The 23,496-nt window shown below is 38.1% G+C and overlaps 1 protein-coding gene across 4 annotated transcripts in view; it reads right to left on the reverse strand.

The window, feature by feature from the left end:
• The window catches only part of PTPRR (protein tyrosine phosphatase receptor type R), a 224,182-nt gene that overhangs the window by 199,343 nt on the left and 1,343 nt on the right, over positions 1 to 23,496 (reverse strand). For all 4 annotated transcript variants that reach the window (XM_057486872.1, XM_057486871.1, XM_057486870.1 and 1 more), the window contains exon 2: positions 7,531 to 7,826. In XM_057486872.1, the coding sequence (XP_057342855.1) occupies positions 7,531 to 7,826 (296 nt within the window). The remainder of the gene's footprint in view (positions 1 to 7,530; positions 7,827 to 23,496) is intronic.

Consider the following 23,496-nt stretch of genomic DNA (forward strand, 5'->3'; position numbering starts at 1 on the left):
ATTAAAAAGAGTTTTGAGGCTCCAACATAAAGAGATATAGCACTTTATACCTTCCTCTGTGAAAAGTCCTGAAATAGAACATTTTATGTTCTTAACAGAAAATCCTCTCTTTTTTTGTCTTGATAACTTCTTTGGCTGCCTTAAATATTTCCCTTGCTTTAGATTTAAGGCTTATGGAATATACACAGTTTGGCCAAGTGGGAAAAAAAAAAAACAAGCCAATTCCATATTATAATTATGTATAGAGTTCATAAAGAAGGTAGTTTTCCTAAAGAAAAGCTCTCTAAATTCTCTCAATAACATTAGGCAGTTGCAATGAAAAGAATACCATGTTTGATACATTCAACATGTATTTTCCTCTCAGAATTAGTGGCTTAAGTCATTGAATGTGTTTGGGGAATATGTCAATAACCTAAAACTATAAAATCTACTTTACAATGGGATTCTTAGAAGCTGCTAAATATGATGCTTTATACAATGACATATACAGTTGTCCATAATATAAGCTAAGTGAAAAAAAAAATACAAAACCTCATGTATGTAGATTCCATATTTTTGTAAAAAAAAAGTCTATACCTTTATATATGGAAGACTATATAGATACATATATCAGGGCGGGATTGTTATCAAAGGGTTAAGGATTATTTTTATTTCCTTGTTTTCCTTCTCTATATTTCTAAATATTCTGCAACTATGAAAGTACATTCCTTTTGGAGTCAAAACAAAAATATTGCATCCTGTGTCCAGTTAGTATGGCAATCAATTAAATCAGTTCTTTTAAGATTTCAGTCATCCTAATGTTGAATCTAAATGATCTAAAACAAGCAGATGTACTAAGTAGTCATGTGTCAAAACTTCACGTAGAGATTGCCTAAGCTTGACCTCTAGCATTTCCAGAATGTGTTTCAGCATCCTCCTTGCCGCCTTAGCAGCTAGAAATGGAGAAAAGCAACAGATGGTGACAGTTAATGACTGTCAGGATGCCAAGTTCAAGAATGGAATTTCTACTTCAAGACTATTTTGCAGCAGTAGAGAATCTGAATACAAAGCTTTCCAAACTGCAGATGTTAGGGATAAAAAGGAAGGTGATCATATAATAATAGATCTTATAATTTAACATGAAGTATTTAGGTTACAAGTTGTGAAAAGAGCAAAAATTTAACCAAATTTCTTAAGTAGATGACAGCATTTTTTTCTCTAAGCTTTCTTTTTTTTCTTTTATTAAAGTATTATTGATATACACTCTTAACAAGGTTTCACATGAAAAAACAATGTGGTTACTACATTTACCCATATTATCGAGTACTCCATTGCAGTCACTGTCCATCAGTGTAGTAAGATGCCACAGATGCACTGTTCGCCTTCTCTGTGCTACACTGTCTTCCCTGTGACCCCTCTCACCATGTGTACTAATCATAATACCCCTCAATCCCCTTCTCCCTCCCTCCCCACCCACCCTCCACCACCCCTCCCCTTTGGTTACCACTAGTCCCTTCTTGGAGTGTGTGAGTTTGGTGCTGTTTTGTTCCTTCAGTTTTGCTTTATTGTTATAATCCACAAATGAGGGAAATCATTTGGCACTTGTCTTTCTCTGTCTCTAGGCTTTCTTAAAGATAAAATTGACTTTGACACTATAATTCATTTTTTATCATTATCTGTAGAATGGCCATCATGGATCTTTTACCTTTTATCCTCTGGCTCCAAGAATAACATCTAGTACAATAAATGAGTACATTTTCAGAGGATGAAAATTAACATTATCATTAGCTTAAATAACATGTAATTCATAAAGCTAAGTATTTTCTGTTGCAATTTTCTGTTACAATATTTTCCCAAAGCAAACCAAATGATTCATTGTAAAATTTTAAATGTTTGTTTTAAAGTCAGATAAATTTGGATTTGAATTCTGCCTCTAGCACTTAGTTTTAACTGTATAACCTGGAGAAAGTTACTGATATGGGGCCTTAAGTTCTTTGTCTGTAAATTGGCACCTCATGATGAGTATGTCTTTTATTTAATGCAAGGAAGTTCTTTATTGACAGTTTCATCCCACCACATATGATGAAATTTCTGTCATAAGGTTTCAACACAGTTACTTTTCCTGAAGTTCATAGGTAGAAGTACATAACAAGCAATGGTCTAACAGAAAGATAACCCAATTCTGCTTTGGAGATTGTGGTACCCAAATTCCACATTAGTCCCCAATGACGTCTGTCTTCTGGTATTCACGCCTTCTGTAGTCCCTTCCCCATGAGTGGGAGCTAGACCTGGGGGCTTATTTCCAATGAATAGAATAAACTGGAGATGATGGTGTGTAACTCAGAGACTAGGTCATACATGGCAGTGTGGTGTCTGTTTCTTTCTTCACATGCTCTGGGGGAAACCATGTTGTGAACAGCCCTGTGGAGATGTCCATGTGTGGAGCAACTGAAGCCTCCTGCCCACAGCCGTGTGAGTGAACTTGGAAGTGAATCCTTCAGCTCAGTCATGTATTCAGACCCTAAGCTCTGGCTGACAGTTTGATTGCAGTAACCCCTGAGGCAGAATTACACAATTAATCTGCTCCCAGATTCCTGACCTTCAGAAACTGTGTGAAATAGTAAACGTTTCTAGTTTTACACTGCTAGATGGTGAGCTAATATGTCACGCAGCAATAAATAACTAATACACAGGTAAGATCCAAAATGACAAAGTTGGTAGGGTCTACAGACAAAAATGCCATTTTCAAGGCAGATGGAAGTTTCTCAATAGAATTACATTTATTTGAAAATCAAGGAAAAGAATTACACATCTGATTGTTTTAGCAAATGCACTACCATTCTAGAACATGGCAGAGATTTTTCTCCCAGATTTTGATACTCATTCCCTCTAGGAACTCAGGACAAGTGTCCCAGGACTGTATTAGGAAGACATCCGAGTCACAGCCTGAATCACAGTAGGCTTGTATCTGACATCCACTCAGCATTTTGGACTTACTATTGGACCCTGAAAGCCCCTGACACATAATGATTCATAATTTCCCCAAAGCCTGCATCTGAATCACACTCTCTATGTGTGCCCACCACAAGCAAGTCACTTAAGTCAAGAATGAGCCTATGCACCTGCTTCCCCTATAGCTCGACACAGACTTCTTATTCGCCACCAAAGCAGCAGCCACCATCAAGTATTGAGGCTACAATGGTTTTCACATATTTGAGACATTCTTGGGACATAATATAATGGGTCCAACAGACGGTATTAAATTATAGTCCTTCTCACTGTCAAACAGTCTGGGTGTTAAGGCACAGCCCAGGCACCTTAATTTTCTCCTGCGTCAGTAAATTTGCTGCTTACTTGAGCCACTGTCAGAGAGTTTAAAGTATGACTCAGTCATCCATTTTGTACAAGAATCACATTCCTGAGGCCAAGTTGTAAGTCCTCATATCCTCATTATTTCTTGAAGGCGCTATTGTATCTGAAAACTGAAGTTCAGACACTCTGCTTTAGCATCCATTTAGTTGCTATCTGGCATCTAATCTACTTTGCTTGTTAATAGTGTCCCATTTCTTTTTCAGGTAACCTCCCTCCCATATACAGCATGTGGGTTTTAGGGATGCTCTGTGGTTGGGGAAAGGGGAGTCAGGTGGCTTAGGTTTGAGAGCATTAGCCTAACTTTACCACCTGACTGCAAGTTGTTCAAGGATGAAGTGAGTAATTAAACTGAAATTGCTCTATCATACAGACACCCAGGATATTATTGACAGTTGTGGAAGAGTCCTTCTTTCCCACTGAGTGTGAACGTGCAAGATGTTGAGATGAAAAAGAGAGAATCAGGCGGAGCATGAAGCCACCCCAGAAGCAGCAGAGCTGGGAGATGGATCCTGGTCAAGTATTTGAGTCCTTGATCAAACCATACCTAAAGTTCACACTACTAGAAAAGTATTGTTACTTGAGCCATGACATTTTCTGTACTTGGGACTGGATTCTTATCATTTGCAACAAAAGACTCCTAACCAATAAACCTTCCCTGACATGGCAGAATTTCCACGGTGGGTATACAGATTAAACCCACCTTTTGAGACATCCACTACACAAATACAAACTTACAATGAGGCTGTTCTGTCTATTGAAAAAGTGCCAACAATTGTTTATCCACATCACACAAAACAATAAATGCTACAAAATTTATTTACTATGGCAAAGTAATGAGAAGGCTGTCTTTCAAAGCCCTTCAAATCTTATCTAGGAATTATCTCTTTACCTGTAGGATGAAACTCAAACACTGGTGAACAGCAGACCCAAGCTGAGGTGAAGCATAAATCAGACCTCAAGATGTAACTGAAACTCACAATTATCCAAAACTTTTGGCCTTAATAGTCTTTTAAATCAATCACCTGATAAAAATATTTGCAAAGGATGTTTTGTGTCAAAAACAAGAGAATGACTGTTGTGTGCTTGTCTGGGTAAGTAGGAAAAGAAACTTAGGATCCTAGAATCTTATACAGACCTTCTCAGGTCCTGGAAACTCCCCATCATATTCTCATGTGTTGAAGTTTTCCCGCTGCCCCAAAAATTGCCACTATGTTCTCTCTTCCCTCCCTCCCTTCCTCCCTCCCTACCTCCCTCCTTCCCACCTTCCCTCCTTCCTTCCTGTCTCCTATCCCCTTTCATTTCTCATTTTCCTCTTCTTCCTACCATCCTTTCTTCCTCTCCTTTTCTTCCTTTTATTTTCCTTCCCACCAGTCCATTCTGTGGAATAAGTCATTAATCCCCCCATCCTTCATATTGCAAAATCTTCCTACTCTCAAATTTTCTCAGATTTTGCCCAGGCTAGAACATTCTTCTCTGCAACCTAGGCAGAACTTGCTGAATTGGAAAAGGCTATAGCTGCTTTTACCCCTACTATTTTCACTCACACTCCTGGCTTCCCTCCTTCCTGACTTTATTGTCTTGTGCCTGATATAGATCCATGGGATTTTCAGCACACATTTAGTTAAAACCTTTTTTTTTTTTGGTCTCCAACCCAGCGCTGACCTTGAGCTTTGAGGACATTCATATTCCCCCTACATTACATTTGTACACAAGTCTTAATAACAGCTTTTTAGTTGAGCTTCTGGGACACAATTAACATTCTTTGGGATAAACATTCTAATTGTGCTGTCCTCTCCCTGGAATAAGTAAACTGCAGATTTTCTTGATTATAAAAGAAAGAAGAAAAAGGAAAAAAATTCATTTATAGACAAATGCTCTTATGAAATGTTTTGTGGAGGCAATTTAGGAATCAAGAAAGGAGGAGGAACACATGTATCTTTCATGCCCTCTGGTAATTTTTCATCTAGAAATTCATTGTCTTAATGATATTAGAAACAAGGGACAGAGGAAGAAATACAGGAAGAGCAAAACACTGATCTCTCCCTCTGAGCTAGAAAGCCTTAAAAATTACATATGCATCTTGAAACCTGGGGGTGGCTTTTTACTCTAGCAGAAAAAAACAAAACGAAACTAAATTTTCCCTAATTCAGGAAATTGATACTCATTAACACTGCCCATTTTGGTATAAATTAAGCGACAAAATAGTTATTTGGTACCCCTGAAATATTCCTCAAGCAATATAGTTTGTGTGTGTGTGTGTGCATATATATATACACACACATATATATGAATACATGTAACACCCTAGCCACACAAACACACCCCAATTACTCCATCAAAGTCAGTTAGCCCCCAAAACATCTCCCTTTTATCATCTACATTTCATTCCTAAATCTCTTTTCTGGCTAGAATGAACCTTCAAATGAGCTGATCCTTGACTGAATGGTGATCCTCTGCTTTTTGAGTTAGCTGGCATTGTTGGTTTATTTACAAATAACCCCACTTCCTGGTTTCCTTACTAACACACCATGTGCAGGCATAATGTGAATCTATCTCAGGAAACATTAGCATTAACAGTTGTTGAAGCCCCCAAAGCCACAGCCTGGTTAGACACTAGATCAGGAGGAGTTCGGGAAGGCTAACACCACGCAGTCGCCTGTTGCCTCCGTGAAATCGTCACCCAAACGCCAAAGCACAGCTTCCTTCTCTGTGAATCCCAAACCACAAATAGGCTGAAAGTGAAATGACGTGCCAGAATTCCTCATTGACGCCTTTCATCCTCCTTATTATTAAATTAGCTAGACGGGATATGGCACTACAAGATAGAAGAAACCTCTTGAACTGTTAACTCACAGTGGCTATAAGAGCTGATGGTATATGATGGTCACTAGAGAAAAATCTCTCCCTTGAGCGCTAGCATTAACACAGGCATATTCAAATATAATGACATCATTAACATCATTTATCATCACTGAACAGACAGACTACATGACGTTCACCTTCAGAACATGTTATTCATGTAAATGGAGAAAATGTTCAAGTATTTCAGGATGCCAAATGACCCACATATCTTCTCTTAACAAGAGCTCATCTTGCATTCTTGATTGATGATTTTTATTGAATTACCTACATTTCCCTCCAGACATTTCCCAAGCAAAACTAGGGGCTTCATTTCGTTTGTCTCTACTTCTAGATACCCCAAGTGCTGACTGGGCCATAATAAATACTTAATGTATGCTAGTTGAAAACAGCAAGGAGTGGATCTTTGATTCTCAGTGCTGTGTCCTATTTGAGTAAAGAAAAAGAAAAAAAGCTTGTTAAATTTAATTATGTTTGGTTCATAACAAGGTTGCCAAAATATGGTTTCATTGTATTATGTTGGACTTAACAGTCAACATATTTGATTATATTTTTGGGCTGGAATGCAATAACAACCATTTAGCTACTAATCTGTAGTTCTAATGTGGATTCTCCTATTGTGATTTTAAACCTGAGAGGTACTATTATAAATGTCAGCACATATTTAAACTATGATACCTCCACAAATCGGGAACCTCTGGCCTAGGATACATACCCCAAAATATAAGCAATGGGACCACTGCATCATCTTGACTAATAAAGGGTGATGCTTGTTCAGTGTTACTAGGAATATTATCCATCAATTACTCCCAGACCATCTTATTTACTCCAGTGACCTCTTATAATACTTCCTCCCTTTCAGTGCTCTCTTCATTTCTCACAATTTGAGTTCAAGTGATCAGAAGATCTTCAGTAAGTATTATTTATTTACATAAGATGAGACCAAGTCCTATCTGCTTAGTACAGATTATCAAAGAAGGCAGGAGGCACAGTATAGGATATGATGTGCTACAACTGCAGGCCTTCCTAAAGGAATTTTGATTTCAAATATTTATTAAGCAGCTGCTATTCACCATGCACTGTACTGTGCATGGAGGATAAGACAAGGTTTCTTATTTCATGGGCTTTCAACGGGAAGTCCACATACAATAATCAAGTAACAAAAAAGAAGTATCAGAGAATGAGAGTGTGGTGGTAAATAATCATTGGGATCCAATGGTAGCTATTCAATTAGTTGTGTTTTCTTTTTTTCCTACCAAGCATCAACCACAGAGGACAGTACCAGCATCAGTATCAACATTAGTTAAGTGCAATACTTACCACCACAATTACATTTGCTGCTGGGATTGGAAGGTTTTCCACTTCAAGATCTTGACCGGCCATGGCCAACAGATTGAGAGATGGGTCATATGCAGGCCTAGGAAATGCTGAGTCAACAATTTGGCGGTGTTTGCTTATGTGAGCCTCAGAAGGGGAGTGAAAGCTATGTTTGTATGTCTTTTGTGGAGCTATATCCAGGCTCTTCTCAATGTCTTGTGAATGGTGATAAATGAATGCTGGCTTCCCATTCTTCTGCTGAATTGCCAAAATGTGATCATTATTTCTCGAAAAGCACCCTGAAAGGGGCAAGAGGCAGAAACAAAAAACAAAGACCTTATTCAGTAATATGAACAAAGATACCTGATAAAGAGAATTACCTGTTCTTAGGAGGCATTAAGGCTTGTGAAGGGTTTAGGTTCACAATTTTTTTCCCCTTCACCATTAACCCCCAAAATAGAACACACTTGATGGTATGGAGGCAACTCAGCCACTTTACTTTGGGTGGACATAAGTGGGGGTAATTCAAAAAAGTTCTATTTATCAAATATTCTAATATTCTTTTCATCAGGAATTTCCTCCTTTACCTAAATCCACAGTTCTCACACCCTGTTGAGCTTCTATTCCTAGATGTTCTATCTGTTCCTCAAATGATGACCAGTTATATCCTATTGAAGCATTTCTCCCTTTTATCCATAACATTTGGTACAATTCTTATTTCACACTTATTTTAACCTGTTATGTTATAGTTAACCCTGTATAATTTTTTAAAATGCTTGTTGAATATTTCAAGTTTCTGAAGGCAGAAATCTGAGTACACTTATTATGGTAGCGGGGACCGGCTGTGCAACAATAACCATGCTGTTCTTCTTGCTTAGTAATATGGCCATCCAGGTAATGTAATACGTTCACCTTTCTGTCTTGTTAGGTAAACGTGCATTGACTTGAATAACTCTTTCCCCTATTTGTCACTGGCCCCAGGAGGAAGTCGATAACATACACATGGGTCATAAGCTTATCACTAGGTCAAACAGCAATTAGAAAAGCAAACTTAAGATACTCTATGTAAGATGATAAATAGACTGGGCAGATCACAACATAGTAATTTGTGTGATCACCCACACAGTGCCTAGCACCCCAGATTTTCCCTTGTTACGCCTAGGGCAACAGTAAGCTATACACAGTCCATAGAAAATGACTCACCTATTTTTACAACAATTCTAAGGTGTCTAGAATTCTTACTGAATATTAGTAGTAGAGGAATTGTTAGTTTTTACAGCTTTTGCCCTCCATCAAATCTTTTGTGACCAGCATATATTTCTAGTATTTTCAGCAATTCTGTCTTACCAATATACATTTGACTTTCACTTAGGGATATAAAGAAATGTTATTTATTTTTTAAGTCAACTCAAGTACATTCTTCCATGATGTAATAAATAGTTTGAAAATCAACTTTGGGTAGCGGTTACTTTAGGCTTTTAGATCATTCAAATCACAGTTACATTTTGTGTGGTTTCTGAAATAGTAATAGAAACCAATCATGTCTTCAATAAGCATGTTAAAATAGACAATTTTTTAAGCGGTCAAGTTACCATAATTAACCAAGTTGACAAGTGGACAGTGACAACCTTGAAATAACTATAAATTTTGTTTCTCTGAATGAAATGAGAGTTCCTCAGATTTGGAAATGAAATTATCATTGGGAACATACTTAATATTATGAATTGGGATACTTTAAACTTATTCTTGCAGTGATTTATTAATAGAGAATGGTGCTAACATATTTTTTAGAGATATGTTAACTTTCTGACTGCAAGATGTTCATTTTGTATTTTACTAAAAGTAGCTTACTAAGTGATACTGCAGTGACTTAGAAAAGTTTCTATACTGAAAGGCGAGCACTTTACTCTCTCCCTTCTTAGAGAACTGAATCTAACATTGTGAAAGGCAACACCGAAGGGGTCACCTTGGAATTAAGAAATAGAATGGACATACTGATTTTATCCTAGTTGATTTTTTAAAATACTTCTCATCTAAAGATGGTTCCTTGTTTTAGGAATGGCATAGTGTATGTTTGAATGAGTTTGGGGTTTCTCAACTGAGGAACTGACCCTCTTACCAAAAAGAGGAATCTATAATGTTCAATAGCATGAGAAGTGTATCTACTGTGACAGTGCTATTGAGACGGACATGTTAGTAAAGATTAACATGGAAAAAAGACTTGCAGGTCCTGAAAGATTTAGGAAGTAGAAGATTAAAATAGTGGGGGATGGCGAAGAATTTCCATAAGAAAGAAAGAAGCAGCTTACAAGGTTGGAGAAGCAGTTTATAAGATGGGGAGAAATAAATGAAGAACTGAGAAAATTACAAATTATTGTCAGTCTTTCCTTTTATGTGATATCAATGATAGCAAGCCTTTCTTAGAGCTACTTTGTTTAAATAGAATAGGTGAGTCCAACATCAAATGTCTCTTGTGCTATAACTGACCTAAAGGGAAAAGTGAAAAAAAATCTGATTTCAAGTGGAACTGAAATACAATGAAAGTTTCTCAACCTTTTATCCAGTTGTAGATATGAAAGGACTTAGTCCTGCCTTGTCCTTGAGTAATGAGAACAAAGTTGGCAGCATAATATTAGGAACCCTATCATAGCCATTAGCTTTGAAAAAGATTTTCAAAGTGTGATTTTGATCCCTGCATCAAAATCACCTGGGATATTAAGATGCAGATTCCCAGGTTGCATCCTAGAACTACCATAACAGAATATCTGGAGATGTAACCTAGCCATGTGGATTTATAATTTATAATTGAATTCTTATCATATTCAAACCCTGGAGTTGAGGACCACTGACCTAGTGTCTGTAACAGTTTTGTCTTCTCTATCTTCAAATGCCACCTCTCTGTCTCCTTCTTCACATCAGCAGTATGAATATGCTCAAGTAAATAGTTTGGAAATATTGATTTACATGTCTGTTAAATATCAAAGTGGAGATGTACATGGAGATGTAATGGAGGGAATACATTAAAATATGGAGTGGGGTAAGGTGGTGGCAGAAGATCAGGGAAATTAAGGGATTTGGTGGTAGAAGTTAAGCACGTTATCTTCTGATAGCTTCTATTTTCTCTGTGGAGAAGTCATCTCATAAGAGAGGACAAGGGAGGAAAGATCAGAGGTTTCAGAAGAACGGAGAAGGACTGAAACAGTTCTCGTAAAGAATGAGAGAGACGGTTGATATAAGATGTGCAGTATCGCTCCTCGTCTTTGTTGAGAGCTCAGGGACAATTTTCTCCACCCATGTACAGGATAGAGCATCTCTCCCAGGTATAACATATGCTCACTCCTACTCATATTCATGGGAAATTACACCAGTGTTTTGAAAGAGTTCATATGGCTCTGTGTAAAGCCAGTTTTATAAAATTCAGTTTGTGTGTTGTAGTTATGTCCTAACGTGTGTACATATGCATATGTTTACATGTGCACATGTTTGTTTTGCTTTGTCCTGACACCAGACAACCAATCTGACAAAATGTTCATCTTCAAACCAGCAATTCTGTCATAAAAGCTTTAAAAATGATGACAAAATGAGGAATTCTACAAAATAACAATGATTGAGTTTATAAAAATTGTAAGCATTCACAGGTCTCCCCACCCCCCAAAAAAGAGTTGAATAATCTTGTCATTGAAAGAACACCTTCTCCCAGGAATGGTTCTCCTAAAATCTAGTCGTTACTGGTCTACTGGATGTTAAAATATGATCCCATGAGAGGTGCTATCTCATTCTCAGACACGAAATGCTTCATGTGTTTGACCAGTGATGTGTGTCTACTGTATCTAGAATAAAAATGAAAACCAACACCAAAGTAATTATTCTATTTTTATTGAGCTAGCTCTATTCTTCTTTAGGTAGGAGAGAGCCTGAATCCTACAAGAATAAGGAATGCTTTTAATTACTACATCTTGTAAACTTCTCCTGCATGTTCTTTGATAGAAACACTCCTTCACATTTCCTCAGATATTCCCCTAGAAAATGTGGCTCCTACCCCCACTGCCGGCCCTCTGTAGCTACTCTGGGTAGTGCCTTACTTCTTCCTAGTTATCTCATCCATCCAAAGTTGAGCTGCACGGTAAAAAATTCTACTGGGGAGTCACAGAATAGACCGCCACTTCAGGAAAAATCCACTGAGTGCTATGGGCTGCTGGCAACATTACAAGAAAAGGGTTTCATGTTTCCTGATTTTTGCCAATCTTTACAGAGTTATTTTTCATCTGATAAATATATATCACAGAGTGGAACATAATACAATTATGACAGCACCGTTGGTATAATGTGACCAGACATAAGTCATAAAGGAGGAATGGGGTTAGAACCACTGCTCAGGGAAGTGAGATTTATGTTGGTTCAGGCAGAAGCAGTCAGATGCCCCCAGTTCTGAAGATCTGAGCCAAAGGATACTTGGAAGAAAGGTTGATAGGAGTGAATTCTACCACCTCTTAAGTTCTACACAGCCATGAAGTGAAAGCCTTCATCAAGATATGCCCTCTGGAGAAATGGAGAAGTGGAGAGGAATGACCGGATGGCCACAAAGCTGAGAAACACTAACCTTTGCAGAAATCATAGGAATTGAATTCCATATGTGCTCACTGAGTAATGTACATTTGTCAAGTCTAATTTTGATACCTTGGTTGTTGTTATGTGAATAGCTAAAATATTGCTTATAAATACTAATAGGGATTATAAACTATTTCCATCATTTTTATAGTAGAGTTCACCAGATGACTTGAAAGCTGGGTTCCAATTGCAAAATAAAGAAAAAGAAGTGTCTGTTTTAAGAATAATTCTCATGGTAGATTATAAATTGTATTAAAACACAACAAAATGAACATTAGAATACACACAAAATTAAAATATTTCCACAGAAATGATACTACAGAGACACAAATGCCTGCTATCAGGGCAGGAGGAAGGTAAGGAAGGAGGTCCACATTGCCCCTTGGAGAGATGCCTGCCCTGGTCTCCTTTGCCTGAATTTAGGGGTTTGAGGAGCACTCCGTGGGCCCATCAGGACACCACTTCTACTCCATCCTGTCCCTCCAGCCATCATTTGAAATCAGTGCCTCTGGAACATTTGCTAGGGAAGGACCAGATGAGTAATAGCTATTCTTCTGTAGAGTGGACCAGGGGAAGGGTCACATCTTCTCTAAAATACAGCTAGTTGAGAAGAAACCCGTCTTGAAATGGGAGGCAAGAACTACACACTTGAATTGGAGGTAGAGAAAGAGAAAGTAGGAGATTGAACACACAACTTCAAAGGGCCAACTTCAAGACATCAAAGGCTGGGGTGGGCGGACTGCCAGCCGTGGCAGCTGGTGCTGCGGGGGGAAGTTCCGGGCCTACAGGCACTTTCACTTACAGCAGCGGACAGGCCTGGACTAGAGGCACGAACCCTGCACCCAGTGGGAATTTATGGCTGAGGCAAGAGAATTTAACACCAAGGGAGACTGGATACTAGATTCTCAGTATGCATGTGTGAACCCTGATTTCATGATGCATGCCCCATCCCCTGCCACATATCCCCCAACAAAGGTACACAGACAAGGTCTTCAAACTGGAGTACACAGACTGTGCAGTGCACAGAGTTCTCAGGGTGTGCCTGGGCATGGAGTGGCTTTAGCACCAGGAATGGGATATTTTGGCCCGTGCCAGATGTTTTGCATTCAGACAGTTTGTAGAATAGGGTGGCAGAAGTGACGATTGCACAAATCCTACCCCAGGCCTGAGACTGAGGGATGCTTTCCCAGAAGTGGGGTTGCCCATGACTGCAGTGCCTCTGATGGCTATAGATTTTTTTTTCTCCTCTATACTTGAGTTTGGAAAACAGCATTTATTTCCTCCAATGAAAACTTGCACTTTTAAATTTATAAGGCAAAGGCTGTTATTTTTAAAAATGGGAGCATGTCAATTTGATTTTCAGGCCAGACACACTGACACACTTCACAAAAGAAGGCTTTAGAGTCATTTCTTTTTAATGGACTGTTAGTCAATGTGTAGATATTTTCTTTTCAATTATTGAAGTTGAAATATAGGACCAAGGAAAGTTTTCACATGCCACTATGGTAAACCTTCCAGCTACTAGCTACTGAGTGTATTAAATGTTCCAGGCCCATGCTATGGGGCCTCCCTTTACCCATCCCTTTACCACCCTATTGTTACTGGCTGACAATACTGCTGTTTTTCCCAGAATCATGTCTCAGAAGTGATACTGTGGTATTAGCCCCATTTTTTGGTAAGAAAAGAGAGGCACAGATAATTTAAATAGTAAATAGCAGAGATGGGATTCAAACCCCGGTAGTCAGATTCTACAGCCTAGGGTTTTTTGTTTGTTTGTTTTACTATGTTACATGTTTGGGCATATTTTTACTATTTCCCAGAAGTACAAACATCCATTTAGAAATAAACTTTCTATCCTAAAGGGTGAGATGATTACCTATAGAAGTAATTGGGATAGTTTAACACATCATAGGGATTTAGAAAATACTCATTTGTATTTTCTTTCCTTTCTTATAATGAAATGTTTGTCTGTTCCTTATGAAATCCAATATTTAACCTGAGAGGAGACCCTTATTTATATTTTCTAAGCTTCAATTAATGCTCAGATACAGGAGTCACAAACAGCATAATAAAATGTATAAGTCAAGCTCTCTTAATATCAGGCATTCCCAGTTTGAGGAAACCTGTCACTCAAAAGAAATCTGTGGACATGTGATGGGAAATCCTAATGCTCTAAAGATAGAGAGGTGCCCGGGATGTCAAGTGCCATGCGAAATGGACCAGACTTGTTAGCAGCTGTGAGAATTCCACCAGGGAACATCTTAACTATCATGGAATATTCAGAGGCACTGAAATAACTGTAAACTTGGATTTGCATGGAGGAGGGAGGCACCACGAAAAAGTTTTCACAATTGAATTCTAAGTTTTCTGATGGACTGCAGATCTCCAAGGGAGCCAGACTGGAGCTATACATAATAGGCGGCCTGAGATAAAAATTAGAATGAAAGAAGAGTCTTGGCAGATTGGATACGGCTGAGTAGCAGATCTGGGGTTTAGGGGAATGATGAGTAGTTCCATGAACAGGCTGAGGCTTCTTTGAACCATCCCCAGTATAGAGTCTTCCTATCATCTTATCCCTCCCTGCTTTCTCTTTCTCTTTCCATTCAAACAGCACTGTTTTCCCCAGTGTCCACAGAAACACAGCCAGCCTTCCAGGTGGACTTGGAGTCCAGTGGTCTAGAAGCAACATGGGCTATAAGTGGTGAGCAGCAGAGTGTCAGTTGGCCCATAGAGGAGAAGGTTTGGAAGAGAAGCCATCCTATAGGAGGCCTACAGGGCTGTGAATTGCAGCCCTGGTTACATGCTTGAGCCTCTCTCCCTTTACCCATCCCTAAAGGGACTGCTTAGGGAGGCAGCTCCCCGGACCTGTTAAGCAAGGCAGTGCAACAGGAGCTAGTTATTTCAGATGGATGGCGTTTAAGAAAATGTTACACATTTGCATTCATCATCAGGTAAACCCAAGAAAAATTTGTATTGCACATTTATTTAAATAGGTATTTGCTGAACACATGATGTTAGATACCATGTTTAGATGGAGTTTTTAGCTAAGGCAATGGGAGAGAGATTTTGGGGATAGGTGGATACTTTTGGGCAAGGATGTCTAACTATTTTATTGAAGGGCTGGGGCAAGGTGGGGTTGAAGAAGGGCTGTGAGGAGAATGAGATCTGATGTCTTGGGCCTAGTCAGGATCTCCCCAGCCTCTCAGTGGCCAAAAGTGAGAGGTGGGTGTTTCAGAGCTTCACAATCCACTACAAGCATGCATGGTGAGTAATGCTCATGCCTATAATGCCTATACATACAGAAATACATGTGTCTTGCCTATATAGACAGAAAATTGAAAAAAAAACCAGTTGAAATACAGAATCTCTTTTGGACATGTATGCTTCTCCAGCATTGGCTCAAACACAAAAAGAATGAGAAACTGCTCCAAGATACCACTCAACCATTTATCATTCAACCTGTCCCATCCCAATCAAGTAACACTTGCCACTTACATAGCACTAAGACAGTGCATTTGTACATACATTATCCCGCTTAATGCACAAGAACAACGAACAGTTGTATAGTTCATAATCTCCATTTTAAAAAGAAATTGAGACTTAGAAAGATTAAATACTTGCCCTAAGTGATAGAGCTAGTAAGTGATCATGCCTGGATTTGAGCCTGACCACAATATTCATGCTCTTAACTACTGTGGTATGTTACTAAAGGTGATCTAAAAATATGGCATTTTCCCCTGTATTTCAATTTCCTTTTTTATTTCTATTTTAAGCTATTCCATTTTCTTCCAGGGAGAAAAAAAAAATCTTGAGTCAACAAGGCAAAGAAAGTAAATTGCTTATAACTTAAAACCGCACCTTTATGTTAATGGTTGATGGCCTTTCAAACTAATCACCATGACGTTATGTTTGGCATCAGTACTAAGCATCCTTCTCAGGTAAGTAAAAGTAAGCCAGGGATGGGCAGTTATGCACAGCGCTTCATTTTCCTTCAGTCTCCACCAGGAAATGGGTCATTATTAACAGCACTGCATCCTTTTCCATGTATGCGGATGTATAGGCCAGTGGATCACTGAGAGATACTCCTGCTCTTTTCCAGAGAATCTCTAGTTTAGGGCTGCCTTAATCCATTCTGCACACTGAAGTCAGAAAATGGACACTGCTGCAAGTCTGAACCAGGAAAAAAAAACGATTTATGTCCCCCCTGAACTTGGCACTTCAGTGCAATTAGACCGATTGATCTAGACTGCTGCTTCATATAAACGACTGGTTTTGCACTGTTTCTGGTCTGTGTGGCTGTAATCTTAATGGACTTCAAAATCCTAACAAATTGAAATTTGATTATGAGGAAAGTCAAATAGCTATTATGAATAAAAAATTATTTCAATGGGAAGTGCTAATGGTCACAATATAAATTTGTTAATTGTCACTCTGAGGCAAATAACATCCTAATAACAGACACTTACAGTTACCTTATTTGGTAAATAATCATTAGGAAATTTGATCTCAAAATAATATTTTACCATGAAATATCTTTTTTTAAGGCTATTAAAAACCCCTTATGCAGGGAAATATCAATGCTCCTTTAAGTGTGTCAGCATTTATATAATATAAGTGCTTTGAAGATGAAGTATGCACTTACTGGCTAAGTAGGATCTTTCAAAATCCTCCTTTAAAGAGAAAAACACTTTCTCTACCTTTTGAATTTTATAAACAGTTTAAGAAGATTTAACAATAAACTTACCATAAAACATGACATACATGTTATCATTACTACTAATGACAATGAATGGGGCTTTTGATGTGTGCCCCATCATCTCATAAAAAGTGACTTTTTAATAATTCATGAACTAGTCTCCATTCTTCAAGTATAAGCACATCTCCCTTCCGTTGTAAGCATTTTTCCATAAGAAAAAACGTGTGGGATCCAAGAACTTTATGGTTCTATAAAGACTTTGTCTATGCACAGACAGAAAGAAAGAAGATGTATATAAGCATCCAAATACTCAGAAATTCTCTGTGATGGTTTGTTTTTTTAGGGCAGGGAGGAAAGGAACAGTTGGATTCTTTTGGATCTTGATTTATTGAACCCATTGCCTTCCACTCCCACCTGATTTTTTTTTTTTAGTTTATATAAAATATTATATTGGTTTCAGATGAAAACTTAGTGATCCATCAATTACATACATTATTAAATGCTCACCATGATAAGCGTAGTTACCATCAGTCACCATACAAACATATTACAATATTATGAGCTATATTCCCTATGCTATATTTCCATCCCTGTGACTAAGTTTTTTTATAATTTGAAGTTCATATTTCTTTATCCCCTTCACCTATTTCACCCATAGCCCCCAACTCCCATGGTAACTAACAGTCCATTCTCTGTTTCTATGGCTATTTTTGTTTTGTTTGTTTTCATTTGTTTTGTTTTTCAGATTCCACATATAAGTGAAACCATACAGTATTGATGATTGCCTTTCTGACGTATTTCACTTAGCTTAATACCCTCTAGGTCCATCCATGTTGTTGCAAATGGCAGGATTTCTTTCTTTTTGTGGTTGAATAATATTCCATTGTGTATATGTACCACATCTTGTTTATCCATTCATCTATTGATGGACACTCCAGTTGCTTCTACATCTTGGCTATTGTAAATAATGTTGCAATAAACATGGAGGTGCACATATCTTTTCAGTTAATGACTTCATTTTCTTCAGGTAGATTTCCTGAAGTGGAACTGCAGGGTCGCATGATATTTCAATTTTTAGTTTTTTGAGAAACCTCCATAGCAGCTACACCAATTTACATTCCCACCAGCAGTGTACAGGGTTCCTTTTTCTCCACATCCTCACCAACACTTGGTCTGTCTTGTCTTGTTGATATTAGCCATTCTGACTGGTGTGAGGTGGTATCTCATTGTAGTTTTGATTTGCATGTCCCCAGTGATTAATGGTACTGAGCATCTTTCATGTGTCTGTTGGCCATCTGTATGGCTTCTGTGGAAAAATATCTATTCAGGTCCTCTGCCATTTTTAAATTGAGTTATTAATATTATTGCTATTATTATTAATGTTGGTGTTCAGTTGCATGAGTTCTTTATATATGAGTTCTTCTGTTATATATATGAGTTTGTGTATGAGTTGTTATTATCCTCAAAAATCTTCAATATGCAGATTCAGTACATAATAGAGGAACATACAGGGCCTAAAGGGAAAGCCCAGGAAAGCTACTTGAGTGAGGTAGCTTTGCAAAGTAGGCAATTCCTGACTAGGATTTGAAGTTGGAGGAAACATTGTCTAGAAAAAGAAGAATATGCATATTTAAGGTAAATGGAACAGTATGTGAAAAATATGAGAGTCTGGCCAAACCAAAAGAAATTTGATCTTAGTATAATAGTGTGCAAAGCAGGACATGATGACAGGAAATAAGGATGTTGTTAGGAAAAACCTCAGTGAAAGACTTGGCCATTTAATGAATTTGGGTTTTATTCTAAGAGAAAAGGAAATCATTGTGGTAAAGAATTTTATAAGAGAGAATACGATCAGGTATGATTTTTAAGAGTTTTGCCTCTGACATTATTATGAAAGATGGATGTGACGAAGGTTATTGTAAGATACTATATGAGAAATTAGGACCTATTGTGATGCAGTGATGTGAACAGGGATAGAGGAGACTTGGTGAGAAGATTTGGTGACCTCCCGGATGAAGGTCTGCAGAGGGACACAGCCCAAGCTCGTAGTTTCAGGCTTGGGTGATTGTGGGGGATCCTGGTGGTATTCGCAATGACAGGAAATGTAGAAATAATAAGAGCAGTTGTGATGGGAGGTGTTCAGTATTAATAGTTGAAGTTGATATGCTTGTGGGGTATACAATGACTCCTAGGTAATTGTAAGTATAGGACTGGCGTTCAGGAGAAATGAGATGAAAATGTTGATGTGGGAATCTTTGGTATGTAGGTCTGAGTAAAATTACCCAGGGAGATTGTATAGAGAGGAAAGAAAAAAAAAAGACCAAGGATACATAAACTCTACAGAGCACTAACTATTAAACAATACTCAGAAAAAGTCCTAGAAGTGTAAACTAAGGAATGGCTGAAGAGATAAAAAAAGGAAGTTAAGAAGCAGTGACTATTCATGGGAATTAGGAGAGGGGGAGTTCCACAATTCAAAATTCACAGAGAGATCAAATTAGATAAATGCTGTACACCTTCACTGATAGGAAGAATTTTACCAGGTCGCCTTAACTATGTTCAACGGTAGGATGATAGGATGAGGACTGGAGCTGGCAGAGGAGTGGGTCAAGAGCAAAGAAGAGAAGGCAGAATGTAAATAATGCATCCCAGAATTTTTTCAAGGTGCTATCAGGGTGTGGGATCCAATAGGACATGCAGTCTCTAAGGTGTCAGGATTGTGTGACCTCCAATATATACAAACCTATGTTTCTAAAACGCCAAAAAAAGAGACAGGTTTGTCCAAGTGCCTTAAACCCTGCTTGTAAATTAGCCGCATGAATCCATTTACATCACCACAGCCATTCCTACATGTACAAGGCATTTCCCTAAGAAGTGAAAATACAGCCAACCAGAAAGGCATCGTATCACATCTGGCAATAAGTTTGGAGGACTTTGACAGTGAGTTGATTGGTAGTTCTGGTTTCTTGCAAGCCCATCCTTTATTGTCCTTCAGGTCACAATGGAAGCAAAGTCTGTTTAAGACAGTATATCCCCTGGACTTGTGAGGTCTTGGGGAGCAACTTGAGTTTTGGAAAAATGAGCTGGATTGAAGTCAATCCTGGAAGTGGCTAAGTAGACGAGGTGTGTCTTACACAGGTGCCAAGAAATAATTAAATGTAAAAAAGTGAGACCAGAAATACCACTGCAGTGTTTTTATTTATTCAATGTATTTATTTAATCTTTAGTAGCTTTTATGCTAAGCACTGCCTCCAGGTGCTAGGCTGGGCAGGATCCACTATACAGCAGTAAACAAAACAGACAGATATCTGTGCCTTCAAAGAGCTATCTGTCTCTTCAAGGAGAGGGGGAACAGCAATAAACAAAACAAACAAGTAGCATATATGGTATGGTCGGTGGTGAAAAACCTCTGGAAAAAAAGTAAAGTAGGGAAGGGGTACTGGAGGTTTTTTGCGAGTGGAAGATGATTTATTAAAAGGATAATCAGTGTGCCTCCCTGAAAAAGTAACATTTGTGAAAAGACCTAAAGGAGCAAGCCATGGAGATATCTGGAGAAGGAGTATTTCAGGTGAAACAACCCAGCAAAATATGAGGTGGATAAGTGCCTGGCATCTTCTCAGTACAGAAAGGAGACCAATGTAGCTGAAGAGAGACAAACAGGAGGAAAGTAGTGAGAAATGCTAGCAGAGAGGTAACGATGTGTGTGGGAGGGTGGGGTTGGGGAGGGTTGGAAGGGAAGGTAGTAGAAGGTGGGCCATTCTAAGGACTGTGCTGAGTGATTTTGAACAGGAAAAACTGATTCTGGGATTCTAAAGGACTCTTCACTGAGAAAAGACATCTTAATATCTTAAACAATAACATCATTCTCCTACCAGTCTACTCTTCATTTTGAGGTTCTGCAAATGACCTCCATAGTTCTTCTGGTCTCATCCTAGGAACCCTTCCTTCTTGAAGACTAGAGAAATTGTGCATTTCTTTGAGAGTGAAGTGGCATCTTCAGAAGATACACTGAAGGCAGTCTTTGTGCCATCCAGAAAGGCTATTAATAAGAACAATGTGGACATTTGAAAGAACCTTTCCCAGAGCTTGAGGCAAGAGTAATGCACTGAAATCAGTTTCTGTGTTTTCCTGGCAAAACATTCACTAGGAAAAATAAAGCTTTCATTTCACATGAGATTTTCTGAGCTATCCCAAGACATTCACATCTTTGCAACTAAAATACTACCCAATAAATATCATCTCCTGAAAGAGAGTATAGCTCTTTGAGCAAAGAAAGAGAAGAAACACAGAAGAAAAGAAACTTATCTATGGATCTTCCACATATTATTTTTTACCATCATATTATTGGAGTATACCTTCTTGTATATTCAGAAAGAATAAAGAATGAGGGAAGTTAGGTAAGAGGGATTTGGCACCACTAACTCAATGGTAGACTCACTTATTAGAACTAGTGTATGATTTTATATAACATGCAGTCACAGGTCTGAAAACCTGGGATTTCATTCCACCTGTTAACTGGCATTTTGCTATTTCAAGTAAATTCCACCTACCATTTACTGGATCTTAGTTTTCTCTCCTGTATAGTTAACAGCTGGAGGAACAATAACTCTAACTTTTCTTCTTAAGGGGATCTATAAAAATCAGCTGCCATGGAGAATGTTGAGGCCAGCCTCTCTAACAAGCCCATGCTCAGTAATTCCGTAGGGTTATCCCACCCAGAGGTGTTAATTACACAGCACAGTAATGGCTCTTCCCTCTTTTGTTCCCAAAGACATCACAAACAGACAGCATACTTTTCCCTGTTGAGTCAATCAGAACTCAGAGTTGGTCAGAACATTTTTATTTTCCCGTAGCATCTCAGGCGATCATGACCAAATAATTGGAGATAGCACTCAAGTTCAAAACAATTTGCTACCTTCCTCTTAGGGGAATGACTATATGGAAGACAACGGCTCCTAGTATAAATATGAAGAGCACTCACAGGCTGTCAGCCCACGTCTCCCATCCCTAAAGGGCTCTAACATGTCATTAGTTCCACCAGCATAAAGTATTTGTTGGTACCCTGGGCATAACCAAAATGGATCAATTAGCTTTTCAGGCAGGGGCCTGAATATACAGAATTCATTTCCCTTCTTTATAAAGCCTGCTTCTCTCCTGAGAGGAGAGCCTTCTGTAAAAGAAACAACCTCAGCCATTCAACAAGTACACAAACCAGCAACTTCCTGATCTTTGTCCTCCCACGCATGCTCTCTCTCATTCCCCAAATCCACAAGAGGTTAGATGGAGAAATGTGTGTTTGTCTCAGTTCGAATGAAAAGTCCTAACAATGTTACTAGATGACTGATGAATTGTAATCTGATGACAGCTTGTGACCCACAATTGCTGTTTAAAATTAAAATGCATTCAAAAGGAAACTGGCAAGACAACCACAATATTAAAATTGCAATCTGCTGTGAAGAAAACCTATCAAAAGTACGATATTAAATATGAATACAATTAATTTCGGTAGAGCATCTTGCAACTGAAATCTGAAAAATACAGCCCTTCAACGCATTGCCCTATAAAATTCAAGTTGGCTACATAATCTTTTCTTTTTAAATTAACAAGTCAAAGTGGAGAGTGACTGGTTTGTCTTTGGTAATGCACCTTTTGGCAGAGCTCCAGGTATAATCTAGGGTTACAGACTTCTAGGTTTCTCCTTTGATGAACAAAAGTCCTCTATTTTCCTCGTCCCAATTGTTCATCTGCAAAATTTTAGAAATGTTTTCCACCTGCTTAGTTTTAAGTTTATTTATAACTTTGAGGCTATAATTACTCAAGATATATTAAATGTGACTTTAGAATTATTCATATTTGTTTAAAAATAACTGCACTGATATTTTTGATAGATTAGCTATATCATTCCTAAACTTGATGAGAATTGAAGGGTTTTTTTGGGGAGAGGGGTAATGGATGTCTGTATCAGTGTTATCATTAAACAATAATATAAATAAAACTCAATCCAATGTATATATATGTTCCTCCCATATTTCAATATTAAACACTCATATGTGGTAATAAAAGGATTCATTACAAGCTGTTTGCAAATAATTTAATGACAAAGTCGTAGATATTTTCTAGTTTTCAAAGTGTGCCGGAGAACTATTATAAATTCCACAGTATAATATCATAATTATAACAATTAACATGTGTACTTAATTAATTAGAACCTTAATGTTCCCATACATTACTTGTTGGATTCACAATACATTGAAATAGCATTAGCTAGAAATAAGAAAGTACCATATTTTACTCTTATTTTTGCACACATAGAAAAAGACTCCCTCCTTTTAAAAGATACCATAAGAACTATAGTTTCACAACCATTATTTTTATTCATTACCCCTGGAACATAGTACATGCTCAGTAAATGTTAGTTGGAGGAATGAATGAGTATGCGTGATTGCATGACAGGGAAAAATCTCTAGCCTTTGGTTGCTACAGGACTACTGCATGGACAACTGCTGTCGCAGTAGAGCTCCTAAAATCTCTGCCATATTCTATTTTGGTTCGTGTGTGCAAAAATGATAAAGGATTCAGTCCAGCACGTCCTTGCATTAAGAGAGTCAGCATGTATCCTTGCATTGAGAGTCAGCTTTTTGAAGCAGGGTCTGTAATAACACCAC

This window comes from Manis pentadactyla, chromosome 10 (assembly GCF_030020395.1).
Source record: "Manis pentadactyla isolate mManPen7 chromosome 10, mManPen7.hap1, whole genome shotgun sequence".
NCBI classification, from domain to species: domain Eukaryota; kingdom Metazoa; phylum Chordata; class Mammalia; order Pholidota; family Manidae; genus Manis; species Manis pentadactyla.